The 25,670-nt window shown below is 37.9% G+C and overlaps 1 protein-coding gene across 1 annotated transcript in view; it reads right to left on the reverse strand.

Annotated features, from left to right (window-relative positions):
• ECT2L (epithelial cell transforming 2 like) overlaps positions 1–23,921 on the reverse strand; it is a 140,311-nt gene extending 116,390 nt beyond the window's left edge. The window contains exons 1-4 of the mRNA XM_053712129.1: positions 23,739–23,921; positions 10,243–10,355; positions 9,804–9,966; positions 6,323–6,566 (exon numbers count right to left, since the gene is read on the reverse strand). Coding sequence (XP_053568104.1) covers positions 6,323–6,566; positions 9,804–9,966; positions 10,243–10,355; positions 23,739–23,921 — 703 coding nt within the window. The remainder of the gene's footprint in view (positions 1–6,322; positions 6,567–9,803; positions 9,967–10,242; positions 10,356–23,738) is intronic.
• Between the last annotated feature and the right edge of the window lie 1,749 nt (positions 23,922–25,670).

Raw genomic sequence — 25,670 nt, forward strand, 5'->3', positions numbered from 1 at the left:
CCCCCCGCTTGGGCTTGGATCAGGACATCAGAGGAGCTCTTCTGGACAGATCGGTGAACCTGGTGAGGTGAAGACAAGGTAGGAAGATCTTCAGGGGCTTAGTGTTAGGTTTATTTAAGGGGGGTTTGGGTTAGATTAGGGGTATGTGGGTTGTAATGTTGGGGGGCTTGGGTATTGTATGTTTTTTTTTTTACAGGCAAAAGAGCTGAACTTCTTGGGGCATGCCCCGCAAAGGGCCCTGTTCAGGGCTGGTAAGGTAAAAGAGCTTTGAACTTTAGTAATTTAGAATAGGGTAGGGCATTTTTTTATTTTGGGGGGCTTTGTTATTTTATTAGGGGGCTTAGAGTAGGTGTAATTAGTTTAAAATTGTTGTAATATTTTTCTTATGTTTGTAAATATTTTTTTATTTTTTGTAACTTAGTTCTTTTTTATTTTTTGTACTTTAGTTTATTTCATTGTATTTATTTGTAGGAATTGTATTTAATTAATTTATTGATAGTGTAGTGTTAGGTTTAATTGTAACTTAGGTTAGGATTTATTTTACAGGTAATTTTGTAATTATTTTAACTATTTTAGCTATTAAATAGTTCTTAACTGTTTAATAGTTATTGTACCTGGTTAAAATAAATACAAAGTTACCTGTAAAATAAATATTAATCCTAAAATAGCTATAATATAATTATAATTTATATTGTAGCTATATTAGGATTTATTTTACAGGTAAGTATTTAGCTTTAAATAGGAATAATTTATTTAATAAGAGTTAATTAATTTCGTTAGATTTAAATTATATTTAATTTAGGGGGGTGTTAGTGTTAGGGTTAGACTTAGCTTTAGGGGTTAATACATTTATCAGAATAGCGGTGAGCTCCAGTCGGCAGATTAGGGGTTAATGTTTGAAGTTAGGTGTCGGTGATGTTAGGGAGGGCAGATTAGGGGTTAATACTATTTATTATAGGGTTAGTGAGGCGGATTAGGGGTTAATAAGTGTAGGCAGGTGGAGGCGACGTTGTGGGGGGCAGATTAGGGGTTAATAAATATAATATAGGGGTCGGCGATGTTAGGGCAGCAGATTAGGGGTACATAGGGATAATGTAAGTAGCGGCGGTTTACGGGGCGGCAGAATAGGGGTTAATAAGTGTAAGGTTAGGGGTGTTTAGACTCGGGGTACATGTTAGGTGCAGACATAGGAAGTGTTTCCGCATAGCAAACAATGGGGCTGCGTTAGGAGCTGAACGCGGCTTTTTTGCAGGTGTTAGGTTTTTTTTCAGCTCAAACAGCCACGTTTTTGAGGCTGGCCGCTTGCGTAAGCAACTCTGGTATCGAGAGTTGAAGCTGCGTTAAATATGCTCTACGCTCCTTTTTTGGAGCCTAACGCAGCCTTTATGTGGACTCTCAATACCAGAGTTATTTTTATGGTGCGGCCAGAAAAAACCCGGCGTTAGCTATGCGGGTTGTTACCGACAAAACTCCAAATCTAGGCCTGAGGATTCACAACAACTATTACCAAAAATTTAAATTTTTAATTATTAAGAATACTGTGACAACAAATATGATTGGTGTAAATATTTTTCAAGGCGGCCTGGCACACAGGCTTGGAAGGCAGTAGAAAAGTGCAATTCTAGGGCACGAGCAAACTGAGGATTAAGATCAACAATCAAGAATTTTTTAATTTTAAATTAGTAACTATACTGTGACAACAATTATGATTGGTGTAAATAGTTGGCAAGACGGCCTGGCACAAAAGGCTGGCAGGCAGGAGGTAAATGCAATTCAAGGACACTAGGAGACTGAATACCGACAGTCAAAACAGTGATGATTGACAATTTTTGCAATACTGTTAAAAGAAATATGATTGCTGGCAATAATTGGCTAGGTGGGCCTGGCACACAGGCTTGGAAGGCAGTAGAAAAGTGCAATTCTAGGGCACGAGCAAACTGAGGATTAAGATCAACAATCAATTTTTTTTTAATTTTAATTAGTAACTATACTGTCTGTTACAACAATTATAATTGGTGTAAATAGTTGGCTAGACGGCCTGGCACAAAAGGCTGGCAGTGGCAGGCAGGAGGTAAATGCAATTCAATGGCACTAGGAGACTGAATATTTGCAGTCCAAAAAATATTATGATTTTTATTTTTTTATATACTGTTACAAGAATTATGATTGGTGCCACTAATTGGCTAGTTGGGCCTGGCACACAGGCTGGCAGATATGAGTCAGTATGCTGTGTAAGTGACAAAAACACAGGCCTGATAGAAAATGAAGTTAGATTACACAAGCAAAATATTTTAAAATTTTAGATTTTAATATTAAAATTAGGTTAAGAAGTGCAATGCACATATGACTCTATGAGTGGTCGCACTGGCTGGCTGCTACGTAGGGCAGCAATTAACAACAGTATGCTGTGCAAGTCAGATAGACAGTTAGACACAGGCCTGATAGAAAATAAAATTAGATTACACTAGCATAATGATTTAAAGACTTTTTTTTGGTAATTTAAAGAAAAAGGTTAAGCACATACATATGAGTCATGGCTGATAGCCTTGGAAGGGCAGCTATTAAAAACAGTAGGCTCTGTAAATCAGATACACACAAGCCTGATAGAAAATACTATTAGATTACACTAGAAAAATGATTTAAATTATTTTTGGGGGGGGGGAATTAAAAAAAGGTTAAACACATGAGTCGTGGCTCATAGACTAGGGAGGGCAGCAAGTAAACACAGTAGGCTCTGTATGTCAGCAAAACACACAGGCCTGCTAGAAAATTATATTAGATTACACTATCAAACAAATTTAAAAAAAAAAAATATATATATTTAAATTAAGGTGAAGAAGATATGAGTGCTGGGTGGCTGCCTGGCACAGACCAATTAACCAAAAGACCGGGGAAAAAAAATGAGGTATATTAATGCTGAGTGAGCCTGACAGACACAGGCCTGATAGTAAATGTAATTAGATTACACTAGCAAAATATTTTTTTTTTTTTTTTTTTAAATTTAAAATAATGTTATAAACAGATATTAACACTGGTGGCTGGCACAGAGCAATGAACCAGAGTATATGCTGTGTGACACAGGCCTGATAGAAAATGAAAAAATTACACTAGCAAAATAATTAAATTTTTTGGTTAGTTAAATTTAAACTAATGTTGTTAGGGAGATATCAGTGGTGGCAGTAATCACAGCATATGCTGTGAGCCTTAAACACACAGCCTGAAAGCCAGAAAAATGCTAATAAAAAAAAAAAAAAAGGCACGAAATATAGCCCTAAAAAGGGCTTTTTGGGGTGCTGTGCTTGCAGCAGAGATGAGTGGAGTCCTTCTGGACTGTAGTGGACACTAAATACACTAGCCTAGCTATGTTTTTCCTATTAATGTCAGGAGCAAAAACACAACACGTCCTCTCATTAAGAAAGCAAGGTCGTTATGAGTCTAAAATGGCGGATTCCGAGTAGCTGGGAGGGTCTGTGAGGGAGTGTCTGATGTTGATTGGCTCTAATGTGTCAGACGGCTGTGACATACAGGGTCAAAGTTTCCTCAATGATGACACATAGGGGCGGATCGAACATCGCCATGTGTTTTCCCATAAACGCGAACAAGCTATGTTCGCTGTGAACCGTTCGCGGGCGAACAGTTCGGGACATCACTATATCTCACTAGTATTATAGTAATTGCAAGTAACATCAGCCATGGTTAGCTCACATCCTTTCTGATATAAACTTAATTTATGACTTCAATGTCTGTCCATGATCATAAGTAGTTTTGAATAATTCCTAACTGGGGAGGTAACTTGGAAGTCTTGTGGTCCTTTTAAACAATTATTTTTTCCCCACTTTCTGCTTCTCTGTTTCCAGCTCAAAAGTTGGCACTCACCCTTAATTCTGTCATTCAGTTAGTTAATCCCAAAAAATAATTCTTAAAAATGTGTAAATATATACATAATGTAAACTTAGCTATGAATATACTAGTTATGTACAGTATATATATATATATATATATATATATATATATATATATATATATATATATATATATAAAAAAAAAAAAAAAAAAAAAAAAAAAAAAAAACACACACTATAGAGGTTTGTACCTTTTTAAAAAAAATTCATGATAGTGGTCCATGGGATTCAAAATTGTGAGTTTAGTGATCCCTGAGGTCTGAAAGGTTGGTGACCTTTGATCTATGGAACTATATGTTGATGCTTTACAAATAATAATAAATAATTATAATATATACAGTATCTCATAAAAGTGAGTACACCCCTCACATTTTTGTAAATATTTTATATCTTTTTATGTGGCAACACTGAAGAAATGACACTTTGCTACAATGTAAAGTAGTGGGTGTACAGCCTGTCTAACTCATGCAGGCCCAGATCATGACACTCCCACAACCATGTTGACTGTAGGCAAGACACAATTGTCTTTGTACTCCTCACCTGGTTGCCGCCACACACACTTGACACCATCTGAACCAAATAAGTTTATCTTGGTCTCATCGGACCACAGGACATGGTTCCAGTAATCCATGTCCTTAGTCTCCTTGTCTTCAGCAAACAGTTTGCAGGCTTTCTTGTGCATCATCTTTAGAATAGGCTTCCTTCTGGGACGACAGCCATGCAGACCAATTTGATGCAGTGTGCGGCGTATGGTCTGAGCACTGACTGGCTCACCCCCCACCCCTTCAACCTCTGCACCAATGCTGGCAGCACTCATAATTGGGGCCAATTTGGACATTTCCACTTAGGAGTGTACTCACATTTGTTGCCAAGAGTTTAGACATTAATGGCTGTGTGTTGAGTTATTTTTAGGGGAGAGCAAATTTACACTGTTAAACAGGCTGTACACTCACTACTTTACATTGTAGCAAAGTGTAATTTCTTCAGTGTTGTCACATGAAAAGATTTAATAAAATATTTACAAAAATGTGAGGGGTTTACTCACTTTTGTGAGATACTGTAAATTTCATAGGTCATTTTATATTTGAAATTTGAGAAAGAAACCGTTTTTAGAAATTATGGAGTCACATAATATTCATTCTACTTAGTATTTAAAAACCTTCTACTATATATGAATATAAGCATTATGGAAATGATGTGCAAAACTGATATCTAGCAATATTGCATAAATACCAGCGGATGCCCCCATGGGCACATATGATAATCCCACAAAAGCCCACCCTCGGCCCTGTTCCAAAAATAAATAAATTATTTTTTAACATATGAGCAGTAATTTTACTCTTTAAAGAAAAGCATACAGCAGTATTTTTATCACCCAGAAAGAACCCCTTTTAACACAGATTAGACTTTTAAACCCCTTAAATTCCATTATCACATGCTGAGAACTGCTTGTTAATCCCCTTTAATGCCAGTTAATATACACAGCAGTAATTTTTAACTCCATTGGATGCCAGTAACCAACACACAGCACCAATTTCTAACTCCACTGGATGCCAGTAACACACAGCAATATTTTGTGATCTCCCAGATGCCAGTAACATACAGACCAGTGATATTTATCCACTTGGATGCCAGTAGCACACACAGCAGTATCAAATTATCTAATCCAACTTGATGAAACACAGCTGTTATTTGTAACCTCCTTAGACACCATAATCACACACACCAGTGATTTGTTTACCCTTGTTTGCCAGTGAAATACATATCAGTGATTTATTTAAAGGGACAGTCTACACCAGAATTTTTATTGTTTAAAAATAGATAATCCCTTTATTACCCATTTCCTAGTTTTGCACAACCAACACAGTTATATAAATACACTTTTTACCTCTGATTACCTTGTATCTAAGCCTCTGCAAACTGCCCCCTTATTTCAGTTCTTTTGACAGACATACTGTACATTTTAGCCAATCATAGCCAACTCACCTAAACACCCTCTAGTGGTGAAAAACTGTCAAAATGCCCTGAGAGAAGAGGCGGCCTTTAAGGGCTTAGAAATTAGCATATGAACCTCCTAGGTTTAGCTTTCAACTAATACCAAGAGAACAAAGCAAAATTGGTGATAAAAGTATATTGGAAAATTGTTTAAAATTACATTCTCTATCTGAATCATGAAAGTTTTTTTTGGAGTTGACTGTTCCTTTAAACCCATTGATGCCAATAAAAACCACATCAGTAAAACACAAAGTGCATTAATTTTAGGCAGTGTGGATGCAAACAGCTATCAATGAGTTATCATTTTTATGTGCCCTGTATGTGTCCAAATTATACCCCATAAAAAGTACAGTAATAAAAAATATATATGTCTATGTAATTGCATTTGTGTGCGCACAAAGTCATATTGAAACAACGTAACTAACTTTTATGCAACGCTAGTCTCTCACGAAGCAATTTCCGAAGCCATTTTTCCTGGAGTCTTTCCTCATCTTCTTTCTTAAGTTCATTCAGAGTTCCATATGTCTCCGCAGCTTCTCTTGGGGTCAAATAATCTAAAGTAGATGCACATGAAATGTAGTGTCTCTTCCAAGCTCCATATTCATTGTCTGAGGGAGTGTAAGGCAGGAACCAGCCAAACTTGGTACATTTTGGCATCCACAGACAATCCTATATTTTTTAAATGACATGTTTAGTTTTCTATGAATAAATTAGAAATCCTATGCCTTACTTACAATGAAAGTTAAAAAAAAAAAAAAAAAAAAAAAAAAAAAACCAACAACAACAACTCATCAACTACTAAATATTAAGGGTATTCTGCTGTAACAGAACAATATGCAAGTTGCTGACCATATATACGATTTTACTGTGCTACAATTGGTATAAAGTATATATATATATATATATATATGCTTACCTTACCAATATTTCTTTATATATATATATATATATATATATATATATATATATATATATATATATATATATATATATATATATATATATATATATATATATATATATATATATATATATATATATATATATATATATATATATATTCCTTACAATTGTGAGTCTTGGATTAGGATTAGTTTGCAGCCATACTTGCACTGTAGTGCTAATACTTAATATGGCTCCCAGATTGTAGGAGCCTCTCTTATATTTATTTAACAGGTAATTACGATATTTGCAATTCCCACTTCAGATTATTATTTTCCACATTAATACTATGATAATTTATAGAGCTAAAGTTTAAGTGTTTTAAACTGTGTGGCTGTTTATTCAATAAATATTAGTGTGTATGGGGATATCAATGTTCTAAGGATTTTTTTCATATTATTTTTCAAGGCAGTAATAATTATAAAATACAGGGCTCACCACTCTTTTGAGTGTTATGTTTATTTACAATTATTTAATGTTTGTCTATTGTCTAATTTGTGCAAGGACTATTTTATTTTGTTAAATGTGAGAGGTTAGGTGCTATTTATTTGATAGGGTTTACCAAAGGGTAGATCATATATTGAAGGTAGTTTGGGGTTCATAGTTTATTGGGAGTTACCTATTAGGATAATCATGTAAAGGGATGTTAAGAGTTAAAGCTTTACCTAGTCTGATTGTAGTATGATGAATTGTACTGTAAGATCTGCCATACTGTATTTAAACTAGGTAAAGCAGAGCATGCCGTGTAATGAATGACACTGAATTTCTCTGATAGATAACATCAATTAATATTCTTTGTAAAACAAGTAGGTTTTTACTGTACAATTTTATAAGAGCAGCTTTTAGTATGTAGTTATGACTAGAGATGTGCTGGTGAGTATGGTTGGTTACAATGTCCATGTTAAAGTGTATTAAAAAAAAAACAAAAAAAAAAAAAAACTCATAACAGAGCAGTGTTTTAGCGCAGTGTAAAACTTAGCTTCATACAGCGTTGGCACAACAGATTTATGTGACTTGCAGAGGGAAGCGCTGTACTAACTCACCAGAGGTTGTGCAATAACAGTAGTGAGTAACAAGGAGCAGCGTGGGGCCTATGATGGCAAGGTACAGGGGAACGGTTTCATTGTTATATCACATTCTTGTTAGCAGTGTTTAAGGCTAATTCTATACTGGTTTTGGCTTAGACTTGCTGCATGTATTTAGGTGTAAAATACAAAAATTAGAATGCGCCTCATGGTATAGATCAGAAAAACAAGCAAGGGTGAGGGGGTAGATTAGACCTACTCACATGTGGAAAAGCACTACCACATGCTCAACAGACAGGCCGGAGTCATCCGGCAGACCCACAAACAGCACCACAGCAGGAGCACACATCTTTTAGCTCCATCTTCCTATTAGATTTAAACTATTAGGACAAATGTTTTCTATTATTCGGCTTGACCTGAATATTTACATAATTTTATAAACTTTATTTCAGCACGGATTATTATAGATAATTTTCTTCGCTTTACGCACTCTACTTATACAACCTTTAGGTCTTCACATATTTCATTATTACATATCCCTCTATTCCTTTTCACTACACTTTTATGTCTCTTGAGCTAACGACTCTTGTAATGTTATATATTTATCCGCTATCAATTGTAAGCACATGTACACATTTAATTGTTCTTTCGCTTTTCATTTACATACTTAGATTATGAATTATTATTTTATATATATATATATATATATATATATATATATATATATATATATATATAGTTGTTATGCATATCCACATACTCTACATTTATTATTTATTCTTATTTATGAACCTTATATAAGACACTTTCTATTAATATGTATAAGGACATCCTATTTTTTATCTTTAGCAAGTTACACATTTCATATTTGATTTTATTTCTGGCCATGTTCTGATATTATCTTATATCTTTTTTAAACCTTTCTTATTACTTGCCCTTTTAATCTCCCTTCATGTATATACAGTACATACTAGTTCTAGTATCACTGTTTTTCTATATATCTCATCGGTTTTTAATACAGCGGGTCTGAATGTCTAGACCTGAATGTGCATTATTTGCATGGGTTATCTCTTTAAAACTAGGTTTTTATTCCTATGATCTGGGAATCCTTTTGTGACCTGATATCGGGTGAGATTGGAACCATCAGTACTTTAACAAACATTACAGGTAGATTTAATGTCTCCCGGTTTACATGATTCATTTCGTAATACTTTTTACCATTAAGTTTACAATACGGCACTCTATTGAGAAAGATACTAATCACGTCCCATTAAATAGATAGCTTATTGGTTTGTTATCCCTTTGACTTCAGAATGGGTGGCAATCCCCACACCTCCTGATTGGTTATGACATCAGAATGGGTGTGTTATCCGGCGCACCCACTCGATTGGTTATGTGTGCTTTTAAATTTAGCAGCCGATTGTTTGTATAGACTGAGGAAACGGTGCTGTGACACAGAAACGCGTTGCTGTATGGTTTTAACCGTGTTTTAATAAAACCTTTTAACCCTATCTTGCTGCTACGTAATTCCTGTTTGGATACCGTACCGGAGAGGTCCTCCCGTGATCCATTGGTCCACTGATTGCCCTTGATTGAGGAGAGACCTGGTGAATTGTTGGACTGTGTCCATATATACGCTTGTGTGCATCCTCACACATATTGTTTCTAGTTGCATATCATTACATTGCATGCTCATTGGACTTACTTACTTGTTGCCCTTGATTGTATAATTTATAATTGTATTTTACATTGCCACTTTTATTTATTATTTTTTTATCTGTTTTTTTCAATTTTTATTTTTGATATATTTTTATAATATATGATATATTTCCTTACACTTTGGTAGGCGCCTCTTTTAGATTTAGTCTAGGACATAGGGATTGGTGTGACCTGACATATCTGTGTTCTTATGTAGTTAGGTGTATTTCTAACCACTTACCTGTTCAGAGAGGAACTTCCAATGCCAAGTGACTTGAGCAGCTGAGCAGAGATCCTGAGGATTGAGGAAGGACATTATGTACAAAGAGAGGAACCTAGGCAACACTGTAGTAAAGTCTAGTTTGGTAACAGGGACTTCTTCTGTGAACCAATCTTGCACAAACCTTTAAATAAAACAAGAATAAATATTCACTAAATGTGTGTGTGCAAATTATATTCATCTTGCAGAATATCTAGGTTTGAAATTACAGTCCCTGGTATAAATTCATTAAAGCTTTAGAAATGGTTAGCTAAAATAGTTTAAACAAAGGAAATATGTAAAGGAACAATAAGACCTTTTTCCCCATATAAAAGTGTGTGCGAGGGGGAAATGCAGTCTGTAAATATTGTTTCTTCTATCAGACATTTATATGTTAAATACCCTCACACCATGTACTTACTTTAATTGCGATCTGCTACTCCTCATTAGTATGGAATGTAAGAACTGTTTGCGTTGCTTGTCTGTCCAGAGGTCAAACCAATGTCCTATCAGGTTGACTCTTTCATGAAACAGCTGTAAGTGACAATATAAGGACGTATGTTAAACAGATACTAAACATAAAAAAAAAATATTTCAGATAGAAAGTTGCTTAAAATAGCTTGCTCTAATTTACTCCTATTATCAAATTTTCTTCGCTATCTTGGTATCTTTATTTTAAAAAGCAGGATTGCAAGCTTATGAGCTGGCCCATTTTTGGTTCAGCACCCAGGATAGCGCTTTATGAGTGGTGGCTACATTTAGCCAGCAATCAGCAAGCGCTACCCAGGTGCTGAACCAAAGATGGGCCGATCTTAGGAGTAAATTAGAAAGTTGCTTAAAACTGCATGCTCTATCTGAATCATGAAAGAAAAAAATTGGGTTCAGTGTCCCTTTAATGCTTAGGTTCATATATTAAAGGATGCATATTAAAATATCAGCACATAAGCCATGCGCAGTGAGCGCCACAAACCTCCAGCAGCTGAACGTGTCCACCGGAATTGACGTGGTGGACACATTCCTATGGAAGACAATTTATTTTAGAACACCCCCATTCTCATCTATTAGAGTTTGCTGTGCAAACGTTAATAGTTAAATTGAGCGTGTGTGTTTTTTAGCTTCCTTTTCTATGGCATTTCAATCAATCCATAAGAGTTTAGTTTGCTTGAATAAGTTAAAGGGACATATATGAAACTGAAATGTGTATAAGTGCATTACAATTCTGAATAGAATCATTTTTGCAATATATTTATGTTAGCAAAAATGTTTTATAGTAAAACTTATCACTGTTTCAGGAACATATACTGTGCGTTCCTAGTGCACCTCCTCAGATAGCCAGTGATTACTCAATTTCCATCATACATCATACTACCACAAGCTCTCTGAACAGGTGCAGCATTTGAACGTGGGTGGATAATGGGTAAGTGCAGCATATGTATATATGCCACTGAAACAGATATACATTTTACTATAAGCATTTTTGCTAAAGCAGGTTTGTTGCAAAAATTCTTATATTTAAAACTGAAATGCACTCATGCATATTTCAAGTTTAACTATTTTATTCTTTTAAAGGGACATAAGTTACACATGCGAAACACCTGGTTTTCTAACAACTTGAGTTTCTAACAACTTTCTAAAAACTATAAAAAAAATTAAATTAAAATAAATACATAGTTTGAGGGTTTTCACATACCTAAAAAGGAAGAACTGAAGTAATACTAACGTGTTTTTTCACCCAGATGCTGGTTGAGCAAGCGGACACAAAAGGAGACCCAGAAAAGCGAATTAAACGTTTTCTTCATAAATAGGAGGCTTACCTTAAGTACTTGCCAGCTGTCGTTAGAGACAGCATCATTTACCCATTTAAAAATAGTCTATATGTCTTAAATGAAAACATAAAAGGTAACTGGTGCATTTCAGATAATTAATCCTAACTACACTTCAGTTGCATATGCATATTCTGTTGGGTGGGTCCCCCCCTCCTCTACCCCTTCCCCTTCGTACAAAAGATGGTCTGTGGGGGGTGATCTGGAGGCACATTCTGAGTACGCTTTTTTCCCTTAATCAAAATAAATTAATAATGTGTTAAAATACAATTTTTATATAATTTAGTATTCACTTTTGACATTTTTAAAACATCCTAAGAATAAATTAAATTATAAATGAAAATTCTAATGATCAAATTGTATTAGTGTATAGTTTAAAAGTGTACTTTTATTAAACTAGTACACAACAATGGCCTAGATTAAAAGTGGCACTTTTTTTGCGTAATTGAAAAAAAAACACAAACATATTTTGCACTTGCGTTAACCCGAATAGTGCAAAAAACAAACTTAATTTCCTGCGTGCGCGTGCATGTATTCCCCCATAGAGATCAATGGAGAGAAAAAAAAAAGTGGGGAAAAAAAAAAACTAACACCCGAGATTGTGCAAACTCCATCGTATTTTCACATTCCCCAAAGAAGTCAATGGAGGAAAAAAAGTTGAAAAACAAAGACCCATCTCGCCTATATCATGGCATATTCGCATTAGTAAATGTAAAATATTTACAGTAAATACATAGTTAAAATCTTTATTAAATATGAATAATGCATAAATATGTTTTATCATGTTTTTTTTTATCTGCTTAATGGCAAAGGGATATAATGCACACACGTTTATATATGTGTACATATATATTAATGTTTTTATATGTGTATACATGACTGTAAATTCAAATACATTAATATGCATGTACTAAAAAAAAAAAATATATATATATATATATATATATATATATATATATATATATATATATATATATATATATATATATATATATATATATATATATATATATATATACACACACACACAAATACATCTTAAGCAATGTGTATGTATGTGTCTCAAATTTTGTTCTTAACTGGAAATAGCTATTTAGAGCACCAAGTAAATTACAGGAGGTTTCCCTCCACATATAAGGAATTTTAGGAAATACCTCAAATTGCCAAATTTTCCAAAATTTGGCAATTTTAGGTATTAAAAAAAAAAAAAAAAAAAAAAAAAAACACTCTGTAGTGTAGCTGCCCCCCACCTCATTTACCCTCCTCCCCCTCCCAGATCGCTTTCCCACCCTCTAATCCCACCTCCACAGTATGATACAGGATACCCCCTCTTCCTCCTCCCCCCTCCCCTGCTGCTCTGGTACTTTTTTTTTGTATTGTAGCAGTCCCACTCATTAGCCCCTTAAGACCAGCGCCGTACCCTGTACGACGCTGGTCATTATGCCCTGTACGACACTGCTGTCCTGGGCCTCTCTCTGCCTTGATCTCGCTAAATGTAGCGAGATTGCGCTATTTCTGCATGCCCCATGAGTGTAGCAGTGCAGAAATAGACGGGCAGCGTTACCGATGGGAGGTGGGCGGGACCGCTACAGAAAAAAAAAAAAAAGGATTACAGGGCAGTGAGTGGGAAGGAAGGAGGGAGAGGAGACGCCTTTATTTGAAAGGGGATAAGAAAGTAAGAAAGGATGAGGAGGACACTGTATGAGGGAGGGGGTAGAAAAAAAAAATGGGTTTAAAAAAAATATATTATATATATTCCAGTACCTAAGATGGCAGCTAATAGGTAGAGGGGGGGAGATTAAAAGAGCTGTTTTTTTTTTTTTGGGGGGGGGGGGGGGGGGAATAGTAAAATAAAAATAAACAAAAAAAAAAAATAAAAATAAAAAAAAAGCCTAATATTTTCATACTGGCAGACTTTCTGCCAGTGTTTAAGATGGGGTGACCATTGGGAGGTGGGGAAGGAAAGAGAGCTGTTTGAGAGGGGTCAGGTAGGGATAGGTCTACGCTAAAGCTAAAATTAACCTTACAAGCTATCCAATTAACCCCTTGACTGCTGGGAATAATAAACGTGTGGTGCACAGCTGCAGTTAGCAGCCTTTTAATTACCAAAAAAGCAATAGCAAAGTCATATATGTCTGCTATTTCTGAACAAAAGGGATCCCAGAGAAGCTTTTAAACCCATTTGTAAATAATTTCAGTGAGAAACCTAAAGTTTGTTAAAAAGGTAATGATTTTTTTTTTTTTTTATTTGATCACATTTGGCAGTGAAATGGTGACATGAAATATTACCAAAATGGGCCTACATCAATACTTTGGGTTGTCTACAAAAAAAAAAAATATATATATATATATATATATATATATATATATATATATACACACACACACGTGAAGGGTTATTCAGGGATTCTTGACAGATATCAGTGTTACAATGTAACTCGCTAATTTTGAAACAAAAAATGGTTTGGAAATAGCAAAGTGCTACTTTTACTTATTGCCCTATAACTTGCAAAAAAACCAAACATGTAAACATTGGGTATTTCCAAACTCAGGACAAAATTTATAAACTATTTAGCATGGGTGTTTTTTGGTGGTTGTAGATGCGTGAGAGATTTTGGGGGTCAAAGTTAGAAAAATTGTGGGGGTTTTTTTTCAATTTTTTCATCATATTTTATTAAAAAAAATTATAGTAAATTATAAGATATGAAAAAAAATGATGGTATCTATAGAAATTCTATTTAATGGCGAGAAAAATGCTACATAATGTGTGGGTACAGTAAATGAGTAAGAGGAAAATTACAGCTTAACACAAACCCCGCAGAAATGTAAAAACAGCCCTGGTCCTTAACGGTAAGAAAATTAAAAAATGGTCTGGTCACTAAGGGCTAAAAAGGGACATTAAATCCATTTTTTTCTCTCTCATTATTTAGAAAGAATATACAATTTTGAACAACTTTCTAATTTACTTCTATTATCTAATTTGCTTTATTCTCTTGATATTCTTTGCTGAAAAGCATATCTAGATAGGTTCAGTAGCTGCTGATTGGTGGCTGCACATAGATACCTTGTGTGATTGGCTCACCCATGTGCATTGCCATTTCTTTAACAAAGGATATCTAAAGAATGAAGCAAATTAGATAATAGAAGCAAATTGGAATGTTGTTTAAAATTGTATTCTCTACATGAATCATGAAAGAAAAATGTTGGGTTTACTGTTCTTTTAATAGGGAATGCAGAGAGCAGTTTTAAAGAATCTATTATTAAATGTCCAATTGAGATAAAAACATAATTTATGCTTACCTGATAAATTCCTTTCTTCTGTTGTGTGATCAGTCCACGGGTCATCATTACTTCTGGGATATAACTCCTCCCCAACAGGAAATGCAAGAGGATTCACCCAGCAGAGCTGCATATAGCTCCTCCCCTCTACGTCAGTCCCAGTCATTCGACCAAGAAACAACGAGAAAGGAGTAACCAAGGGTGAAGTGGTGACTGGAGTATAATTTAAAAGATATTTACCTGCCTTAAAACAGGGCGGGCCGTGGACTGATCACACAACAGAAGAAAGGAATTTATCAGGTAAGCATAAATTATGTTTTCTTCTGTTATGTGTGATCAGTCCACGGGTCATCATTACTTCTGGGATACCAATACCAAAGCAAAAGTACACGGATGACGGGAGGGATAGGCAGGCTCATTATACAGAAGGAACCACTGCCTGAAGAACCTTTCTCCCAAAAATAGCCTCCGAAGAAGCAAAAGTGTCAAATTTGTAAAATTTGGAAAAAGTATGAAGCGAAGACCAAGTTGCAGCCTTGCAAATCTGTTCAACAGAGGCCTCATTCTTAAAGGCCCAAGTGGAAGCCACAGCTCTAGTGGAGTGAGCTGTAATTCTTTCAGGAGGCTGCTGTCCAGCAGTCTCATAGGCTAAACGTATTATGCTACGAAGCCAAAAAGAGAGAGAGGTAGCAGAAGCTTTTTGACCTCTCCTCTGTCCAGAGTAAACGACAAACAAGGAAGAAGTTTGGCGAAAATCTTTAGTTGCCTGCAAGTAGAACTTGAGGGCACGAACTACATCCAGATTGTGTAAAAGACGTTCCTTCTTTGAAGAAGGATTTGGACACAAGGATGGGACAACAATCTCTTGATTGATGTTCCTGTTAGTGACTACCTTAGGTAAGAACCCAGGTTAGTACGCAGAACTACCTTGTCTGAGTGAAAAATCAGATAAGGGGAATCACAATGTAAGGCTGATAACTCAGAGACTCTTCGAGCCGAGGAAATAGCCATTAAAAACAGAACTTTCCAAGATAACATTTTTATATCAATGGAATGAAGGGGTTCAAACGGAACACCCTGTAAAACGTTAAGAACTAAGTTTAAACTCCATGGTGGAGCAACAGCTTTAAACACAGGCTTGATCCTAGCTAAAGCCTGACAAAAGGACTGGACGTCTGGATTTTCTGACAGACGTCTGTGTAACAAGATGGACAGAGCTGAAATCTGTCCCTTTAATGAACTAGCTGATAAACCCTTTTCTAAACCTTCTTGTAGAAAAGACAATATCCTAGCGATCCTAACCTTACTCCAGGAGTAACCTTTGGATTCGCACCAGTATAGGTATTTCCGCCATATTTTATGGTAAATCCTTCTGGTAACAGGCTTCCTAGCCTGAATCAGGGTATCAATAACCGACTCAGAAAAACCACGTTTTGATAAAATCAAGCGTTCAATTTCCAAGCAGTCAGCTTCAGAGAAGTTAGATTTTGATGTTTGAATGGACCCTGTATCAGAAGGTCCTGTCTTAGAGGTAGAGACCAAGGCGGACAGGATGACATGTCCACTAGATCTGCATACCAAGTCCTGCGTGGCCAAGCAGGTGCTATTAGAATTACTGATGCTCTCTCCTGTTTGATTTTGGCAATCAATCGAGGAAGCAGCGGGAAGGGTGGAAACACATAAGCCATCCTGAAGTTCCAAGGTGCTGTCAAAGCATCTATCAGAACTGCTCCCGGATCCCTGGATCTGGACCCGTAGCGAGGAAGTTTGGCGTTCTGGCGAGACGCCATGAGATCTATCTCTGGTTTGCCCCAACGTCGAAGTATTTGGGCAAAGACCTCCGGATGAAGTTCCCACTCCCCCGGATGAAGAGTCTGGCGACTCAAGAAATCCGCCTCCCAGTTCTCCACTCCCGGGATGTGGATTGCTGACAGGTGGCAAGAGTGAGACTCTGCCCAGCGAATTATCTTTGATACTTCCGTCATTGCTAGGGAGCTTCTTGTCCCTCCCTGATGGTTGATGTAAGCTACAGTCGTGATGTTGTCCGACTGAAACCTGATGAACCCCCGAGTTATTAACTGGGCCCAAGCCAGAAGGGCATTGAGAACTGCTCTCAATTCCAGAATGTTTATTGGAAGGAGACTCTCCTCCTGATTCCATAGTCCCTGAGCCTTCAGAGAATTCCAGACAGCGCCCCAACCTAGTAGGCTGGCGTCTGTTGTTACAATTGTCCAGTCTGGCCTGCTGAATGGCATTCCCCTGGACAGGTGTGGCCGATGAAGCCACCATAGAAGAGAATTTCTGGTCTCTTGATTCAGATTCAGAGTAGGGGACAAATCTGAGTAATCCCCATTCCACTGACTTAGCATGCATAATTGCAGCGGTCTGAGGTGTAGGCGTGCAAAAGGTACTATGTCCATTGCCGCTACCATTAAGCCGATCACCTCCATGCATTGAGCTACTGACGGGTGTTGAATGGAATGAAGGACGCGGCATGCATTTTGAAGTTTTGTTAACCTGTCTTCTGTCAGGTAAATCTTCATTTCTACAGAATCTATAAGAGTCCCCAAGAATGGAACTCTTGTGAGAGGAAAGAGAGAACTCTTCTTTTCGTTCACTTTCCATCCATGCGACCTTAGAAATGCCAGAACTAATTCTGTATGAGACTTGGCAGTTTGAAAGCTTGAAGCTTGTATTAGAATGTCGTCTAGGTACGGAGCTACCGAAATCCCTCGCGGTCTTAGTACCGCTAGGAGGGCACCCAGAACCTTTGTGAAGATTCTTGGAGCCGTAGCCAATCCGAATGGAAGAGCTACAAACTGGTAGTGCCTGTCTAAGAAGGCAAACCTTAGATACCGGTGATGATCTTTGTGGATCGGTATGTGAAGGTAAGCATCCTTTAAATCCACTGTGGTCATGTACTGACCCTCTTGGATCATGGGTAAGATTGTCCGAATAGTTTCCATTTTGAACGATGGAACTCTTAGGAATTTGTTTAGAGTCTTTAAATCTAAGATTGGCCTGAAAGTTCCCTCTTTTTTGGGAACCACAAACAGGTTTGAGTAGAACCCTTGTCCTTGTTCCGACCACGGAACCGGATGGATCACTCCCATTGTTAACAGATCTTGTACGCAGCGTAGAAACGCTTCTTTCTTTATCTGGTTTGTTGACAACCTTGACAGATGAAATCTCCCTCTTGGGGGAGATAATTTGAAGTCTAGAAGGTATCCCTGAGATATGATCTCTAGTGCCCAGGGATCCTGAACATCTCTTGCCCAGGCCTGGGCGAAGAGAGAGAGTCTGCCCCCTACTAGATCCGGTCCCGGATCGGGGGCTCTCGGTTCATGCTGTCTTTGGGGCAGCAGCAGGTTTCCTGGCCTGCTTGCTTTTGTTCCAGGACTGGTTAGGCTTCCAGCCTTGCCTGTAACGAGCAACAGCTCCTTCCTGTTTTGGTGCAGTGGAGGTTGATGCTGCTCCTGTTTTGAAATTCCGAAAGGGACGAAAATTAGACTGTCTAGCCTTAGCTTTGGCCTTGTCTTGAGGTAGGGCGTGGCCCTTACCTCCCGTAATGTCAGCGATAATTTCTTTCAAACCGGGCCCGAATAAGGACTGCCCCTTGAAAGGTATATTAAGTAATTTGGACTTAGAAGTAACATCAGCTGACCAGGATTTTAGCCACAGTGCCCTGCGTGCCTGTATGGCGAATCCTGAGTTCTTAGCCGTAAGTTTGGTTAAATGTACTACGGCCTCCGAAATGAAAGAATTAGCTAGTTTAAGGACTCTAAGCCTGTCCGTAATGTCGTCTAGCGTAGAGGAACTAAGGTTCTCTTCAAGCGACTCAATCCAAAATGCTGCCGCAGCCGTAATCGGCGCGATACATGCAAGGGGTTGTAATATAAAACCTTGTTGAACAAACATTTTCTTAAGGTAACCCTCTAATTTTTTATCCATTGGATCTGAGAAAGCACAGCTATCCTCCACCGGGATAGTGGTACGCTTAGCTAAAGTAGAAACTGCTCCCTCCACCTTGGGGACCGTTTGCCATAAGTCCCGAGTGGTGGCGTCTATTGGAAACATCTTTCTAAATATTGGAGGGGGTGAGAACGGCACACCGGGTCTATCCCACTCCTTAGTAACAATTTCAGTTAGTCTCTTAGGTATAGGAAAAACGTCAGTACTCGCCGGTACCGCAAAGTATTTATCCAACCTACACAGTTTCTCTGGTATTGCAACAGTGTTACAATCGTTGAGAGCTGCTAAGACCTCCCCTAGTAGTACACGGAGGTTCTCCAATTTAAATTTAAAATTTGAAATATCTGAGTCCAATCTGTTTGGATCAGAACCGTCACCCACAGAATGAAGCTCTCCGTCCTCATGCTCTGCGAGCTGTGACGCAGTATCAGACATGGCCCTAGCATTGTCAGCGCACTCTGTTCTCACCCCAGAGTGATCACGCTTGCCTCTTAGTTCAGGTAATTTAGACAAAACTTCAGTCATAACAGTAGCCATATCTTGTAATGTTATCTGTAATGGCCGCCCAGATGTACTAGGCGCCAAAATATCACGCACCTCCCGGGCGGGAGATGCAGGTACTGTCGCGTGAGGCGAGTTAGTCGGCATAACTCTCCCCTCGCTGTTTGGTGAAATTTGTTCACATTGTACAGATTGACTTTTATTTAAAGTAGCATCAATACAGTTAGTACATAAATTTCTATTGGGCTCCACCTTGGCATTGGAACAAATGACACAGATATCTTCCTCTGAGTCAGACATGTTTAACACACTAGCAAAAAACTTACAACTTGGTTATAATCTTTTTTAGCAAAAAACGTACTGTGCCTCAAAGAGGTACTAACGATTAAATGACAGTTGAAATAATGAACTGAAAAACAGTTATTGCATCAAATTTTAAAACAACACAACTTTTAGCAAAGGTTTGTTCCCATTAGTAAAAAACAACACTAATTAAATTTGTACATAAGAAAACAAAACAACGTTTTTTATACACAGTCACTATAAGAATTCTCACAGCTCTGCTGAGAGAATTTACCTCCCTTCAAAGAAGTTTGAAGACCCCTGAGATCTGTCAGAGATGAACCGGATCATGCAGGACATATAAAAGTAGCTGACTGGAATTTTTTGATGCGTAGCAAAGAGCGCCAAAAACGGCCCCTCCCTCTCCCACACAGCAGTGAAGAGAAACGAAACTGTCACAATTAAAGCAAAAAACTGCCAAGTGGAAAATAATGCCCAAACATTTATTCACACAGTACCTCAGCAATGTAAACGATTCTACATTCCAGCAAAAACGTTTAACATGAGAATAGTTATTAAAAGGATTAGTGACCTTAACACAGTAGTTCCGGTGAAATACCATCCCCAGAATACTGAAGTGTATACATACATGTCATTTTAACGGTATGGCAGGCTTTTCTCATCAATTCCATTCAGAAAACAAAAACTGCCACATACCTCAATGCAGATTCATCTGCCCGCTGTCCCCTGATCTGAAGCCTTTACCTCCCTCAGATGGTCGAGAACAGCAATATGATCTTAACGACTCCGGTTAAAATCATAGTAAAAAAATCTCTGTCAGATTCTTCCTCAAACTCTGCCAGAGAAGTAATAACACGCTCCGGTGCTATTTTAAAATAACAAACTTTTGATTGAAGTCATAAAAACTAAGTATAATCACCATAGTCCTCTCACACATCCTATCTAGTCGTTGGGTGCAAGAGAATGACTGGGACTGACGTAGAGGGGAGGAGCTATATGCAGCTCTGCTGGGTGAATCCTCTTGCATTTCCTGTTGGGGAGGAGTTATATCCCAGAAGTAATGATGACCCGTGGACTGATCACACATAACAGAAGAAAAATATTTAGCACTGTCTCTGCAAAGGCTAAATAAATACAGAGCTCACATAGCTATACCAGTGGTTTGAGGTTGTGTTTGATTTGCTGCCTAAGAGTATTAAAAGATATGACTTTATTTAGAAAGTTATTACTTTGGTCTTATGATTTTTTTAAGCCCCATCCCTGCTCCTGCCCACGACATATCACAATTTTGCTGCGGGGGGTGGGGGGTAGCTGTGTTTGTCAGACGTCACAGGGATGATACATTTATTTCATATTCAAAAGCCAGCACAAATCATGACAACCAGAAGGTGACTGTATACAACAGAGCCGGATTATCCTGCATTCCAGGGCACAAGCGGTGCAAAAAAAAAAATGTGCCCCAGCGCTGGGTGAAATTCCCTTTAGCCAGGAGAGGTGCGTGAGTTACAGCAGCACTACTCCCAGTTCAGCTGTGTAATTATATAGCCACAGGTTGCTTCAGCAGTGTGCGTGCTGATAGTGACTTGTAGGGGGGCTTCCAGAGTTAAATTCAGTGACAAGAGTGAGAGTTCTGCTTTCAGCTTCTGGATTTATGCTCCTCTCTCTCTTTTCTTTCCTTTGTGTTTCAAAAATCTGAGCCCTCACTAATTAGCCCTTTGTGACAGGCAGCGCTGTATCTTCTGTTTGTCCCTTCAACCTTCATATTTGTGGAGCCTTTGTGTAACGGTAAGGTACAGGAGTTTACATAAGTGTGCTGTCTCTCAGCCCCCCCCTTTCAAAGCCCCCTTCTCAGCATCTAAACCCCCCTCATAACAAGGCAGTTCTATTAGCTAGTTCCCACAGTCCCCTTGTTACCCTCTCTGCCCCCCTTTCACACACATAGATTCCTGGACCTCTTTTTATTTGATCGCATTTGGCAGTGAAATGGTGGCGTGAAATGGTGGCATGAAACATACCAAAATGGGCCTACATCAATACTTTGGGTTGTCTACTAAATAAAATATATATAGTTTTGATAGATAAATATAAAAAAGGCTCTATTTCTGTTTAAATGTAGTGATGGCAAAAATGCTAAAAAGCTCTGGTCTTTTGGAGAAATTTTTTTTCCTTAAGGGGTTAAAGGGACATGAAACCCAATTTTTTTCATTTCATGATGCAGATAGAGAATACAATTTAAAAAAAGTTTCCAATTTACTTCTATTATCAATTTTGCTTTGTTCTTTTTTTATTCTTTGTTGAATATCTAGATAAGTAGCATGCACATTTCTGCAGCACATGGCAGGAAGTAGTGCTGACATTTATTGCTCTTGCTAATGTATAACATTTTTGTAAAGCTGCTGTCATATAGTGCTGCCGACAAGTGCAAAGGAAAACAAGAAAATTTGATAATGGAAGTCAACTGGAAAGTTGTTATAAATCGTATGTTCTATCTGAATCATGAAATATTTTTTGGGCTTTTATGTCCCTTTACATACTCTTCTGTTCAGGGATGCTTCCCATTTCTTTTGTCCTTTCCTTGAACCCCCTTAGCCTACAAGCCCAGCTGTCCTGTGTAGACCACCTTCATGTAAGGGGATGCACTACAGTTGGAAACTCTTGGTAGGGCCTTCTACCCATTTGCTTCTTATAAATGCTACTTTTGCATATTGTGGGCTCCCTTTATATAAGGCCAGACGGATGAGGTTCGTATTCTTGAACTTTGTCTGCCCAGCCTTGCGGCAAGCAGGCAGCGGTACGCTGCTCGCAGTTACCAGATTGTGCAATGCCGCCCCAGCTTGTGTGTGGTCAATCGCGCACCAGAGGGGGCTATCAATAATCTTGATCTGATCAGATCGAGATGATTGCAATCCGCAAACTATAAGTGTAGCGGATAGGTTAAGTAGCAGCAGTCGACTTAACTAGCTTTTCAGGCTTGCTCTGAGGGCGACTGAAATGCTTGGGCTGCGAAGCAGGTATCGCTGCTTATTAAATAGAGCCCTATATGTTTATAGAGCTGCAGAATCTGTTTGAGCTCTGCAAATATATCATAATAATACTAATACTAAATAATAATAATAATGCAAAAAAAACCCGCATGTGAAGCACTTTGCACATCTCTTTTTAACAGACTATAATAGCCACTCAACTAATAAATATGAATACTAAGTCTAACTTAGCACAGGGATACGTCCCAGCTTTCAAAATACAACATGGGAAGCAGGGAATTGACGTCAGGGGAGGTCTGAGGGCATGTCTAGGTGGGTAAAGGATTAGCAGCCTGGGCTTGGTGTGGCTGTATCATGTCCAAAAGTACTCTGTGGGCAGGGTTTTGCACATTAAGAGCAGGCCTGGCAAAGTACAATCTTTTAAGCAAAATATGTTTAATCTAGCACATAAATCTATACGCTAGATAAATCAAGGCAATGTTCAGCGACCCTTTAAAGCCTTAAATACTAATGAACTGGACCTGTCTCCTCACACTTAAAAGAGAACTACATTTAGGTTAAAGGGACACTGAACCCAAATTTTTTCTTTCGCGATTCAGATAGAGCATGCAATTTTAAGCAACTTTCTAATTTATGCCCATTATCAAATTTTCCTCGTTCTCTTGCCATCTTTATTTGAAAAAGGCATCCAAGCTTTTTTCTTGGTTCAGTACTCTGGGCAGCACTTTTTTATTGGTGGATGAATTTATCCACCAATCAGCAAGGACAACCAAGGTTGTTCACCAAAAATGGGCCTGCATCTTAAATTACATTCTTGCATTTCAAATAAAGATACCAAGAGAATAAAGAAAATGTGATAATAGGAGTAAATTAGAAATTTCATGCTCTATCTGAATCACAAAAGAAAAAAAATTTGGGTTCAGTGTCCCTTTAAGCTTGCTGCAACCAATACTATACCCGCTGAATACATAAATATGAGGTCATATTCAGCCATATTGTGTTTGAGGAAAGCGAACTGGTTTGGTGAAACATTTATTAAAAAAAAAAATCTTTACCTGCTTGTTGAAAGACTTGCTTGCTATAGGTGTCCAGGAACTAAATCTGGTCTGGTTGATGACAGTCTGCTGCAAGCTGGGATGATCTCTAACTGACATCTCTGTGTCTCCTGCCTGGAGTCCCACACTCTCTAGATGCCATCGCTTCACGCTATGTGGGCGGAACCTCAATGAATCTGCCATGGAGTCTTCACTGTGCAGCAAAATCAAATTATCTCCTGCATAAGTGCAAAATATACTTTTTTTAAATGCAAAAAACATACTCTCAAATAGTGTAATGCTCCTTCGTCATTTACACATCAAAATCATTTAAATGTACAAACCAGGCAGCCAAAATTAATTAATTCTTTATGACCAGCTTGAATTGTGAAACTCCATTCCAGAGAATATTGCGACCTCCACCAAGCTTATCTATTTGATTTGTTACTCATTAGCTATTTCAATTATGTCAGTGCTTTTACTGCTTATTTGCTCCTCATATTTAAAACATTTATAGCTTTAGTCATCAAATATTCCCAAACCTCCATCATTACCCTCAATGACTAATTGTTGCTTCCTATATCAATGCCTATGTATGTTGCCATCTATAGGCCGTTTCCTGTATTGCACTGCTCTATTTAGAGATGATCATCCCTATTGCCCCTTCATGTCTACAAAGAAATCAGCCAAAATAAATAATCAAAATGGTCACACAAGCCCCTACTGCTTCAGTGTAGGAGAGCACCATTCTAATCAATGCCCCCTTCTCTCCTACCCCAAGTATTACTAGACTGACACTAACCTCAACTGCCTCAATGAAGGAGAACGCCATTCTAAGCAATGCCCCCCTTCTCTCCTTCCCCAAGTATTACTATACTGTAAACTCATAAACGTTGCTCACAGCTCCTGCAATCAGTATATATTGCATAATTTATATGTTTTATTTTATAGAGTTTTAAATAAAATAGAAAATTATACATTCAAAAGAAACACAAGAACAGCGTTACGTTACACCATATATTGTGGCATAGGATAGTGTAATAGCCAGGACCGGCAGTTTAGCTCTTCAATATATCATAAGATGGTTCAATTGCTTTCATGCCTGAATAAGACAAAGGGCCTTATGAGCAAAACCTCATCAGCATGGAGAGAAATCACACAAAATCTTTGGGGGGGTTTATTTTAGCATTATATTGCAATGCATGTGTTTCTCCTTCAGAACCAGAAGACTATATAGCTAGATAAACAGCTCTAAGGCTAAAATTAGCTTTTCTAAAATTATTTGAGGGACTTCACTGTACGGACGAGAAGTCTTATATCATCTCGCCAGAGTGGAGAGCTTTAGATCATAGGGCCCTGAGTCTCAATAATCATAACCAAATGAGAAGTCTTGTTGTGAACAAGGCCTGCTTTATGATTGGACCAGGTGGACTGCTAAACCAAGGCAGCCCTTGACAGGGGCAGCACATAGGGAGAGCATTTTCTGGATAATATTGTTTTAAAACAGAAATTACTCTTATATGATGCCCATCTGCTTGTTCTCATGCCAATGTTTAAGCTCTGAGACAACAGACTATGGTTGGGTTTAAACTGTAGTGTGCAAAGAGTTGAGGGGAGTCATTTTATGCTTGGTCCCAGGCAGCAAAGTGTCTTGAGCTAGCACTGGGTGTGAGGCTACTGCTATGTATAGAAAATAGTTTGTGTGGTGTGAACATATTGGGCGCAATCCGATATACGGCATAGTTTTCGGCGCAAGCGAGGGAACCCGCGCCGCCCGTAATTTTACCTCGCAACTCGAGCTATCCAATATACTGCACCGTCAGATGCTAAACTGGAGTAAGTAGGAAAAAACGGAGATCAACTAAAATGTGCGCAAATACACATTTAAGTTGTCGCAAGTACTTACGCCAGTATTTTGTTCACGTAAAGTCTCAATAAAGAGTAGTTTTATGC

This window comes from Bombina bombina, chromosome 4 (genome assembly GCF_027579735.1).
Source record: "Bombina bombina isolate aBomBom1 chromosome 4, aBomBom1.pri, whole genome shotgun sequence".
NCBI classification, from domain to species: Eukaryota; Metazoa; Chordata; class Amphibia; order Anura; family Bombinatoridae; genus Bombina; species Bombina bombina.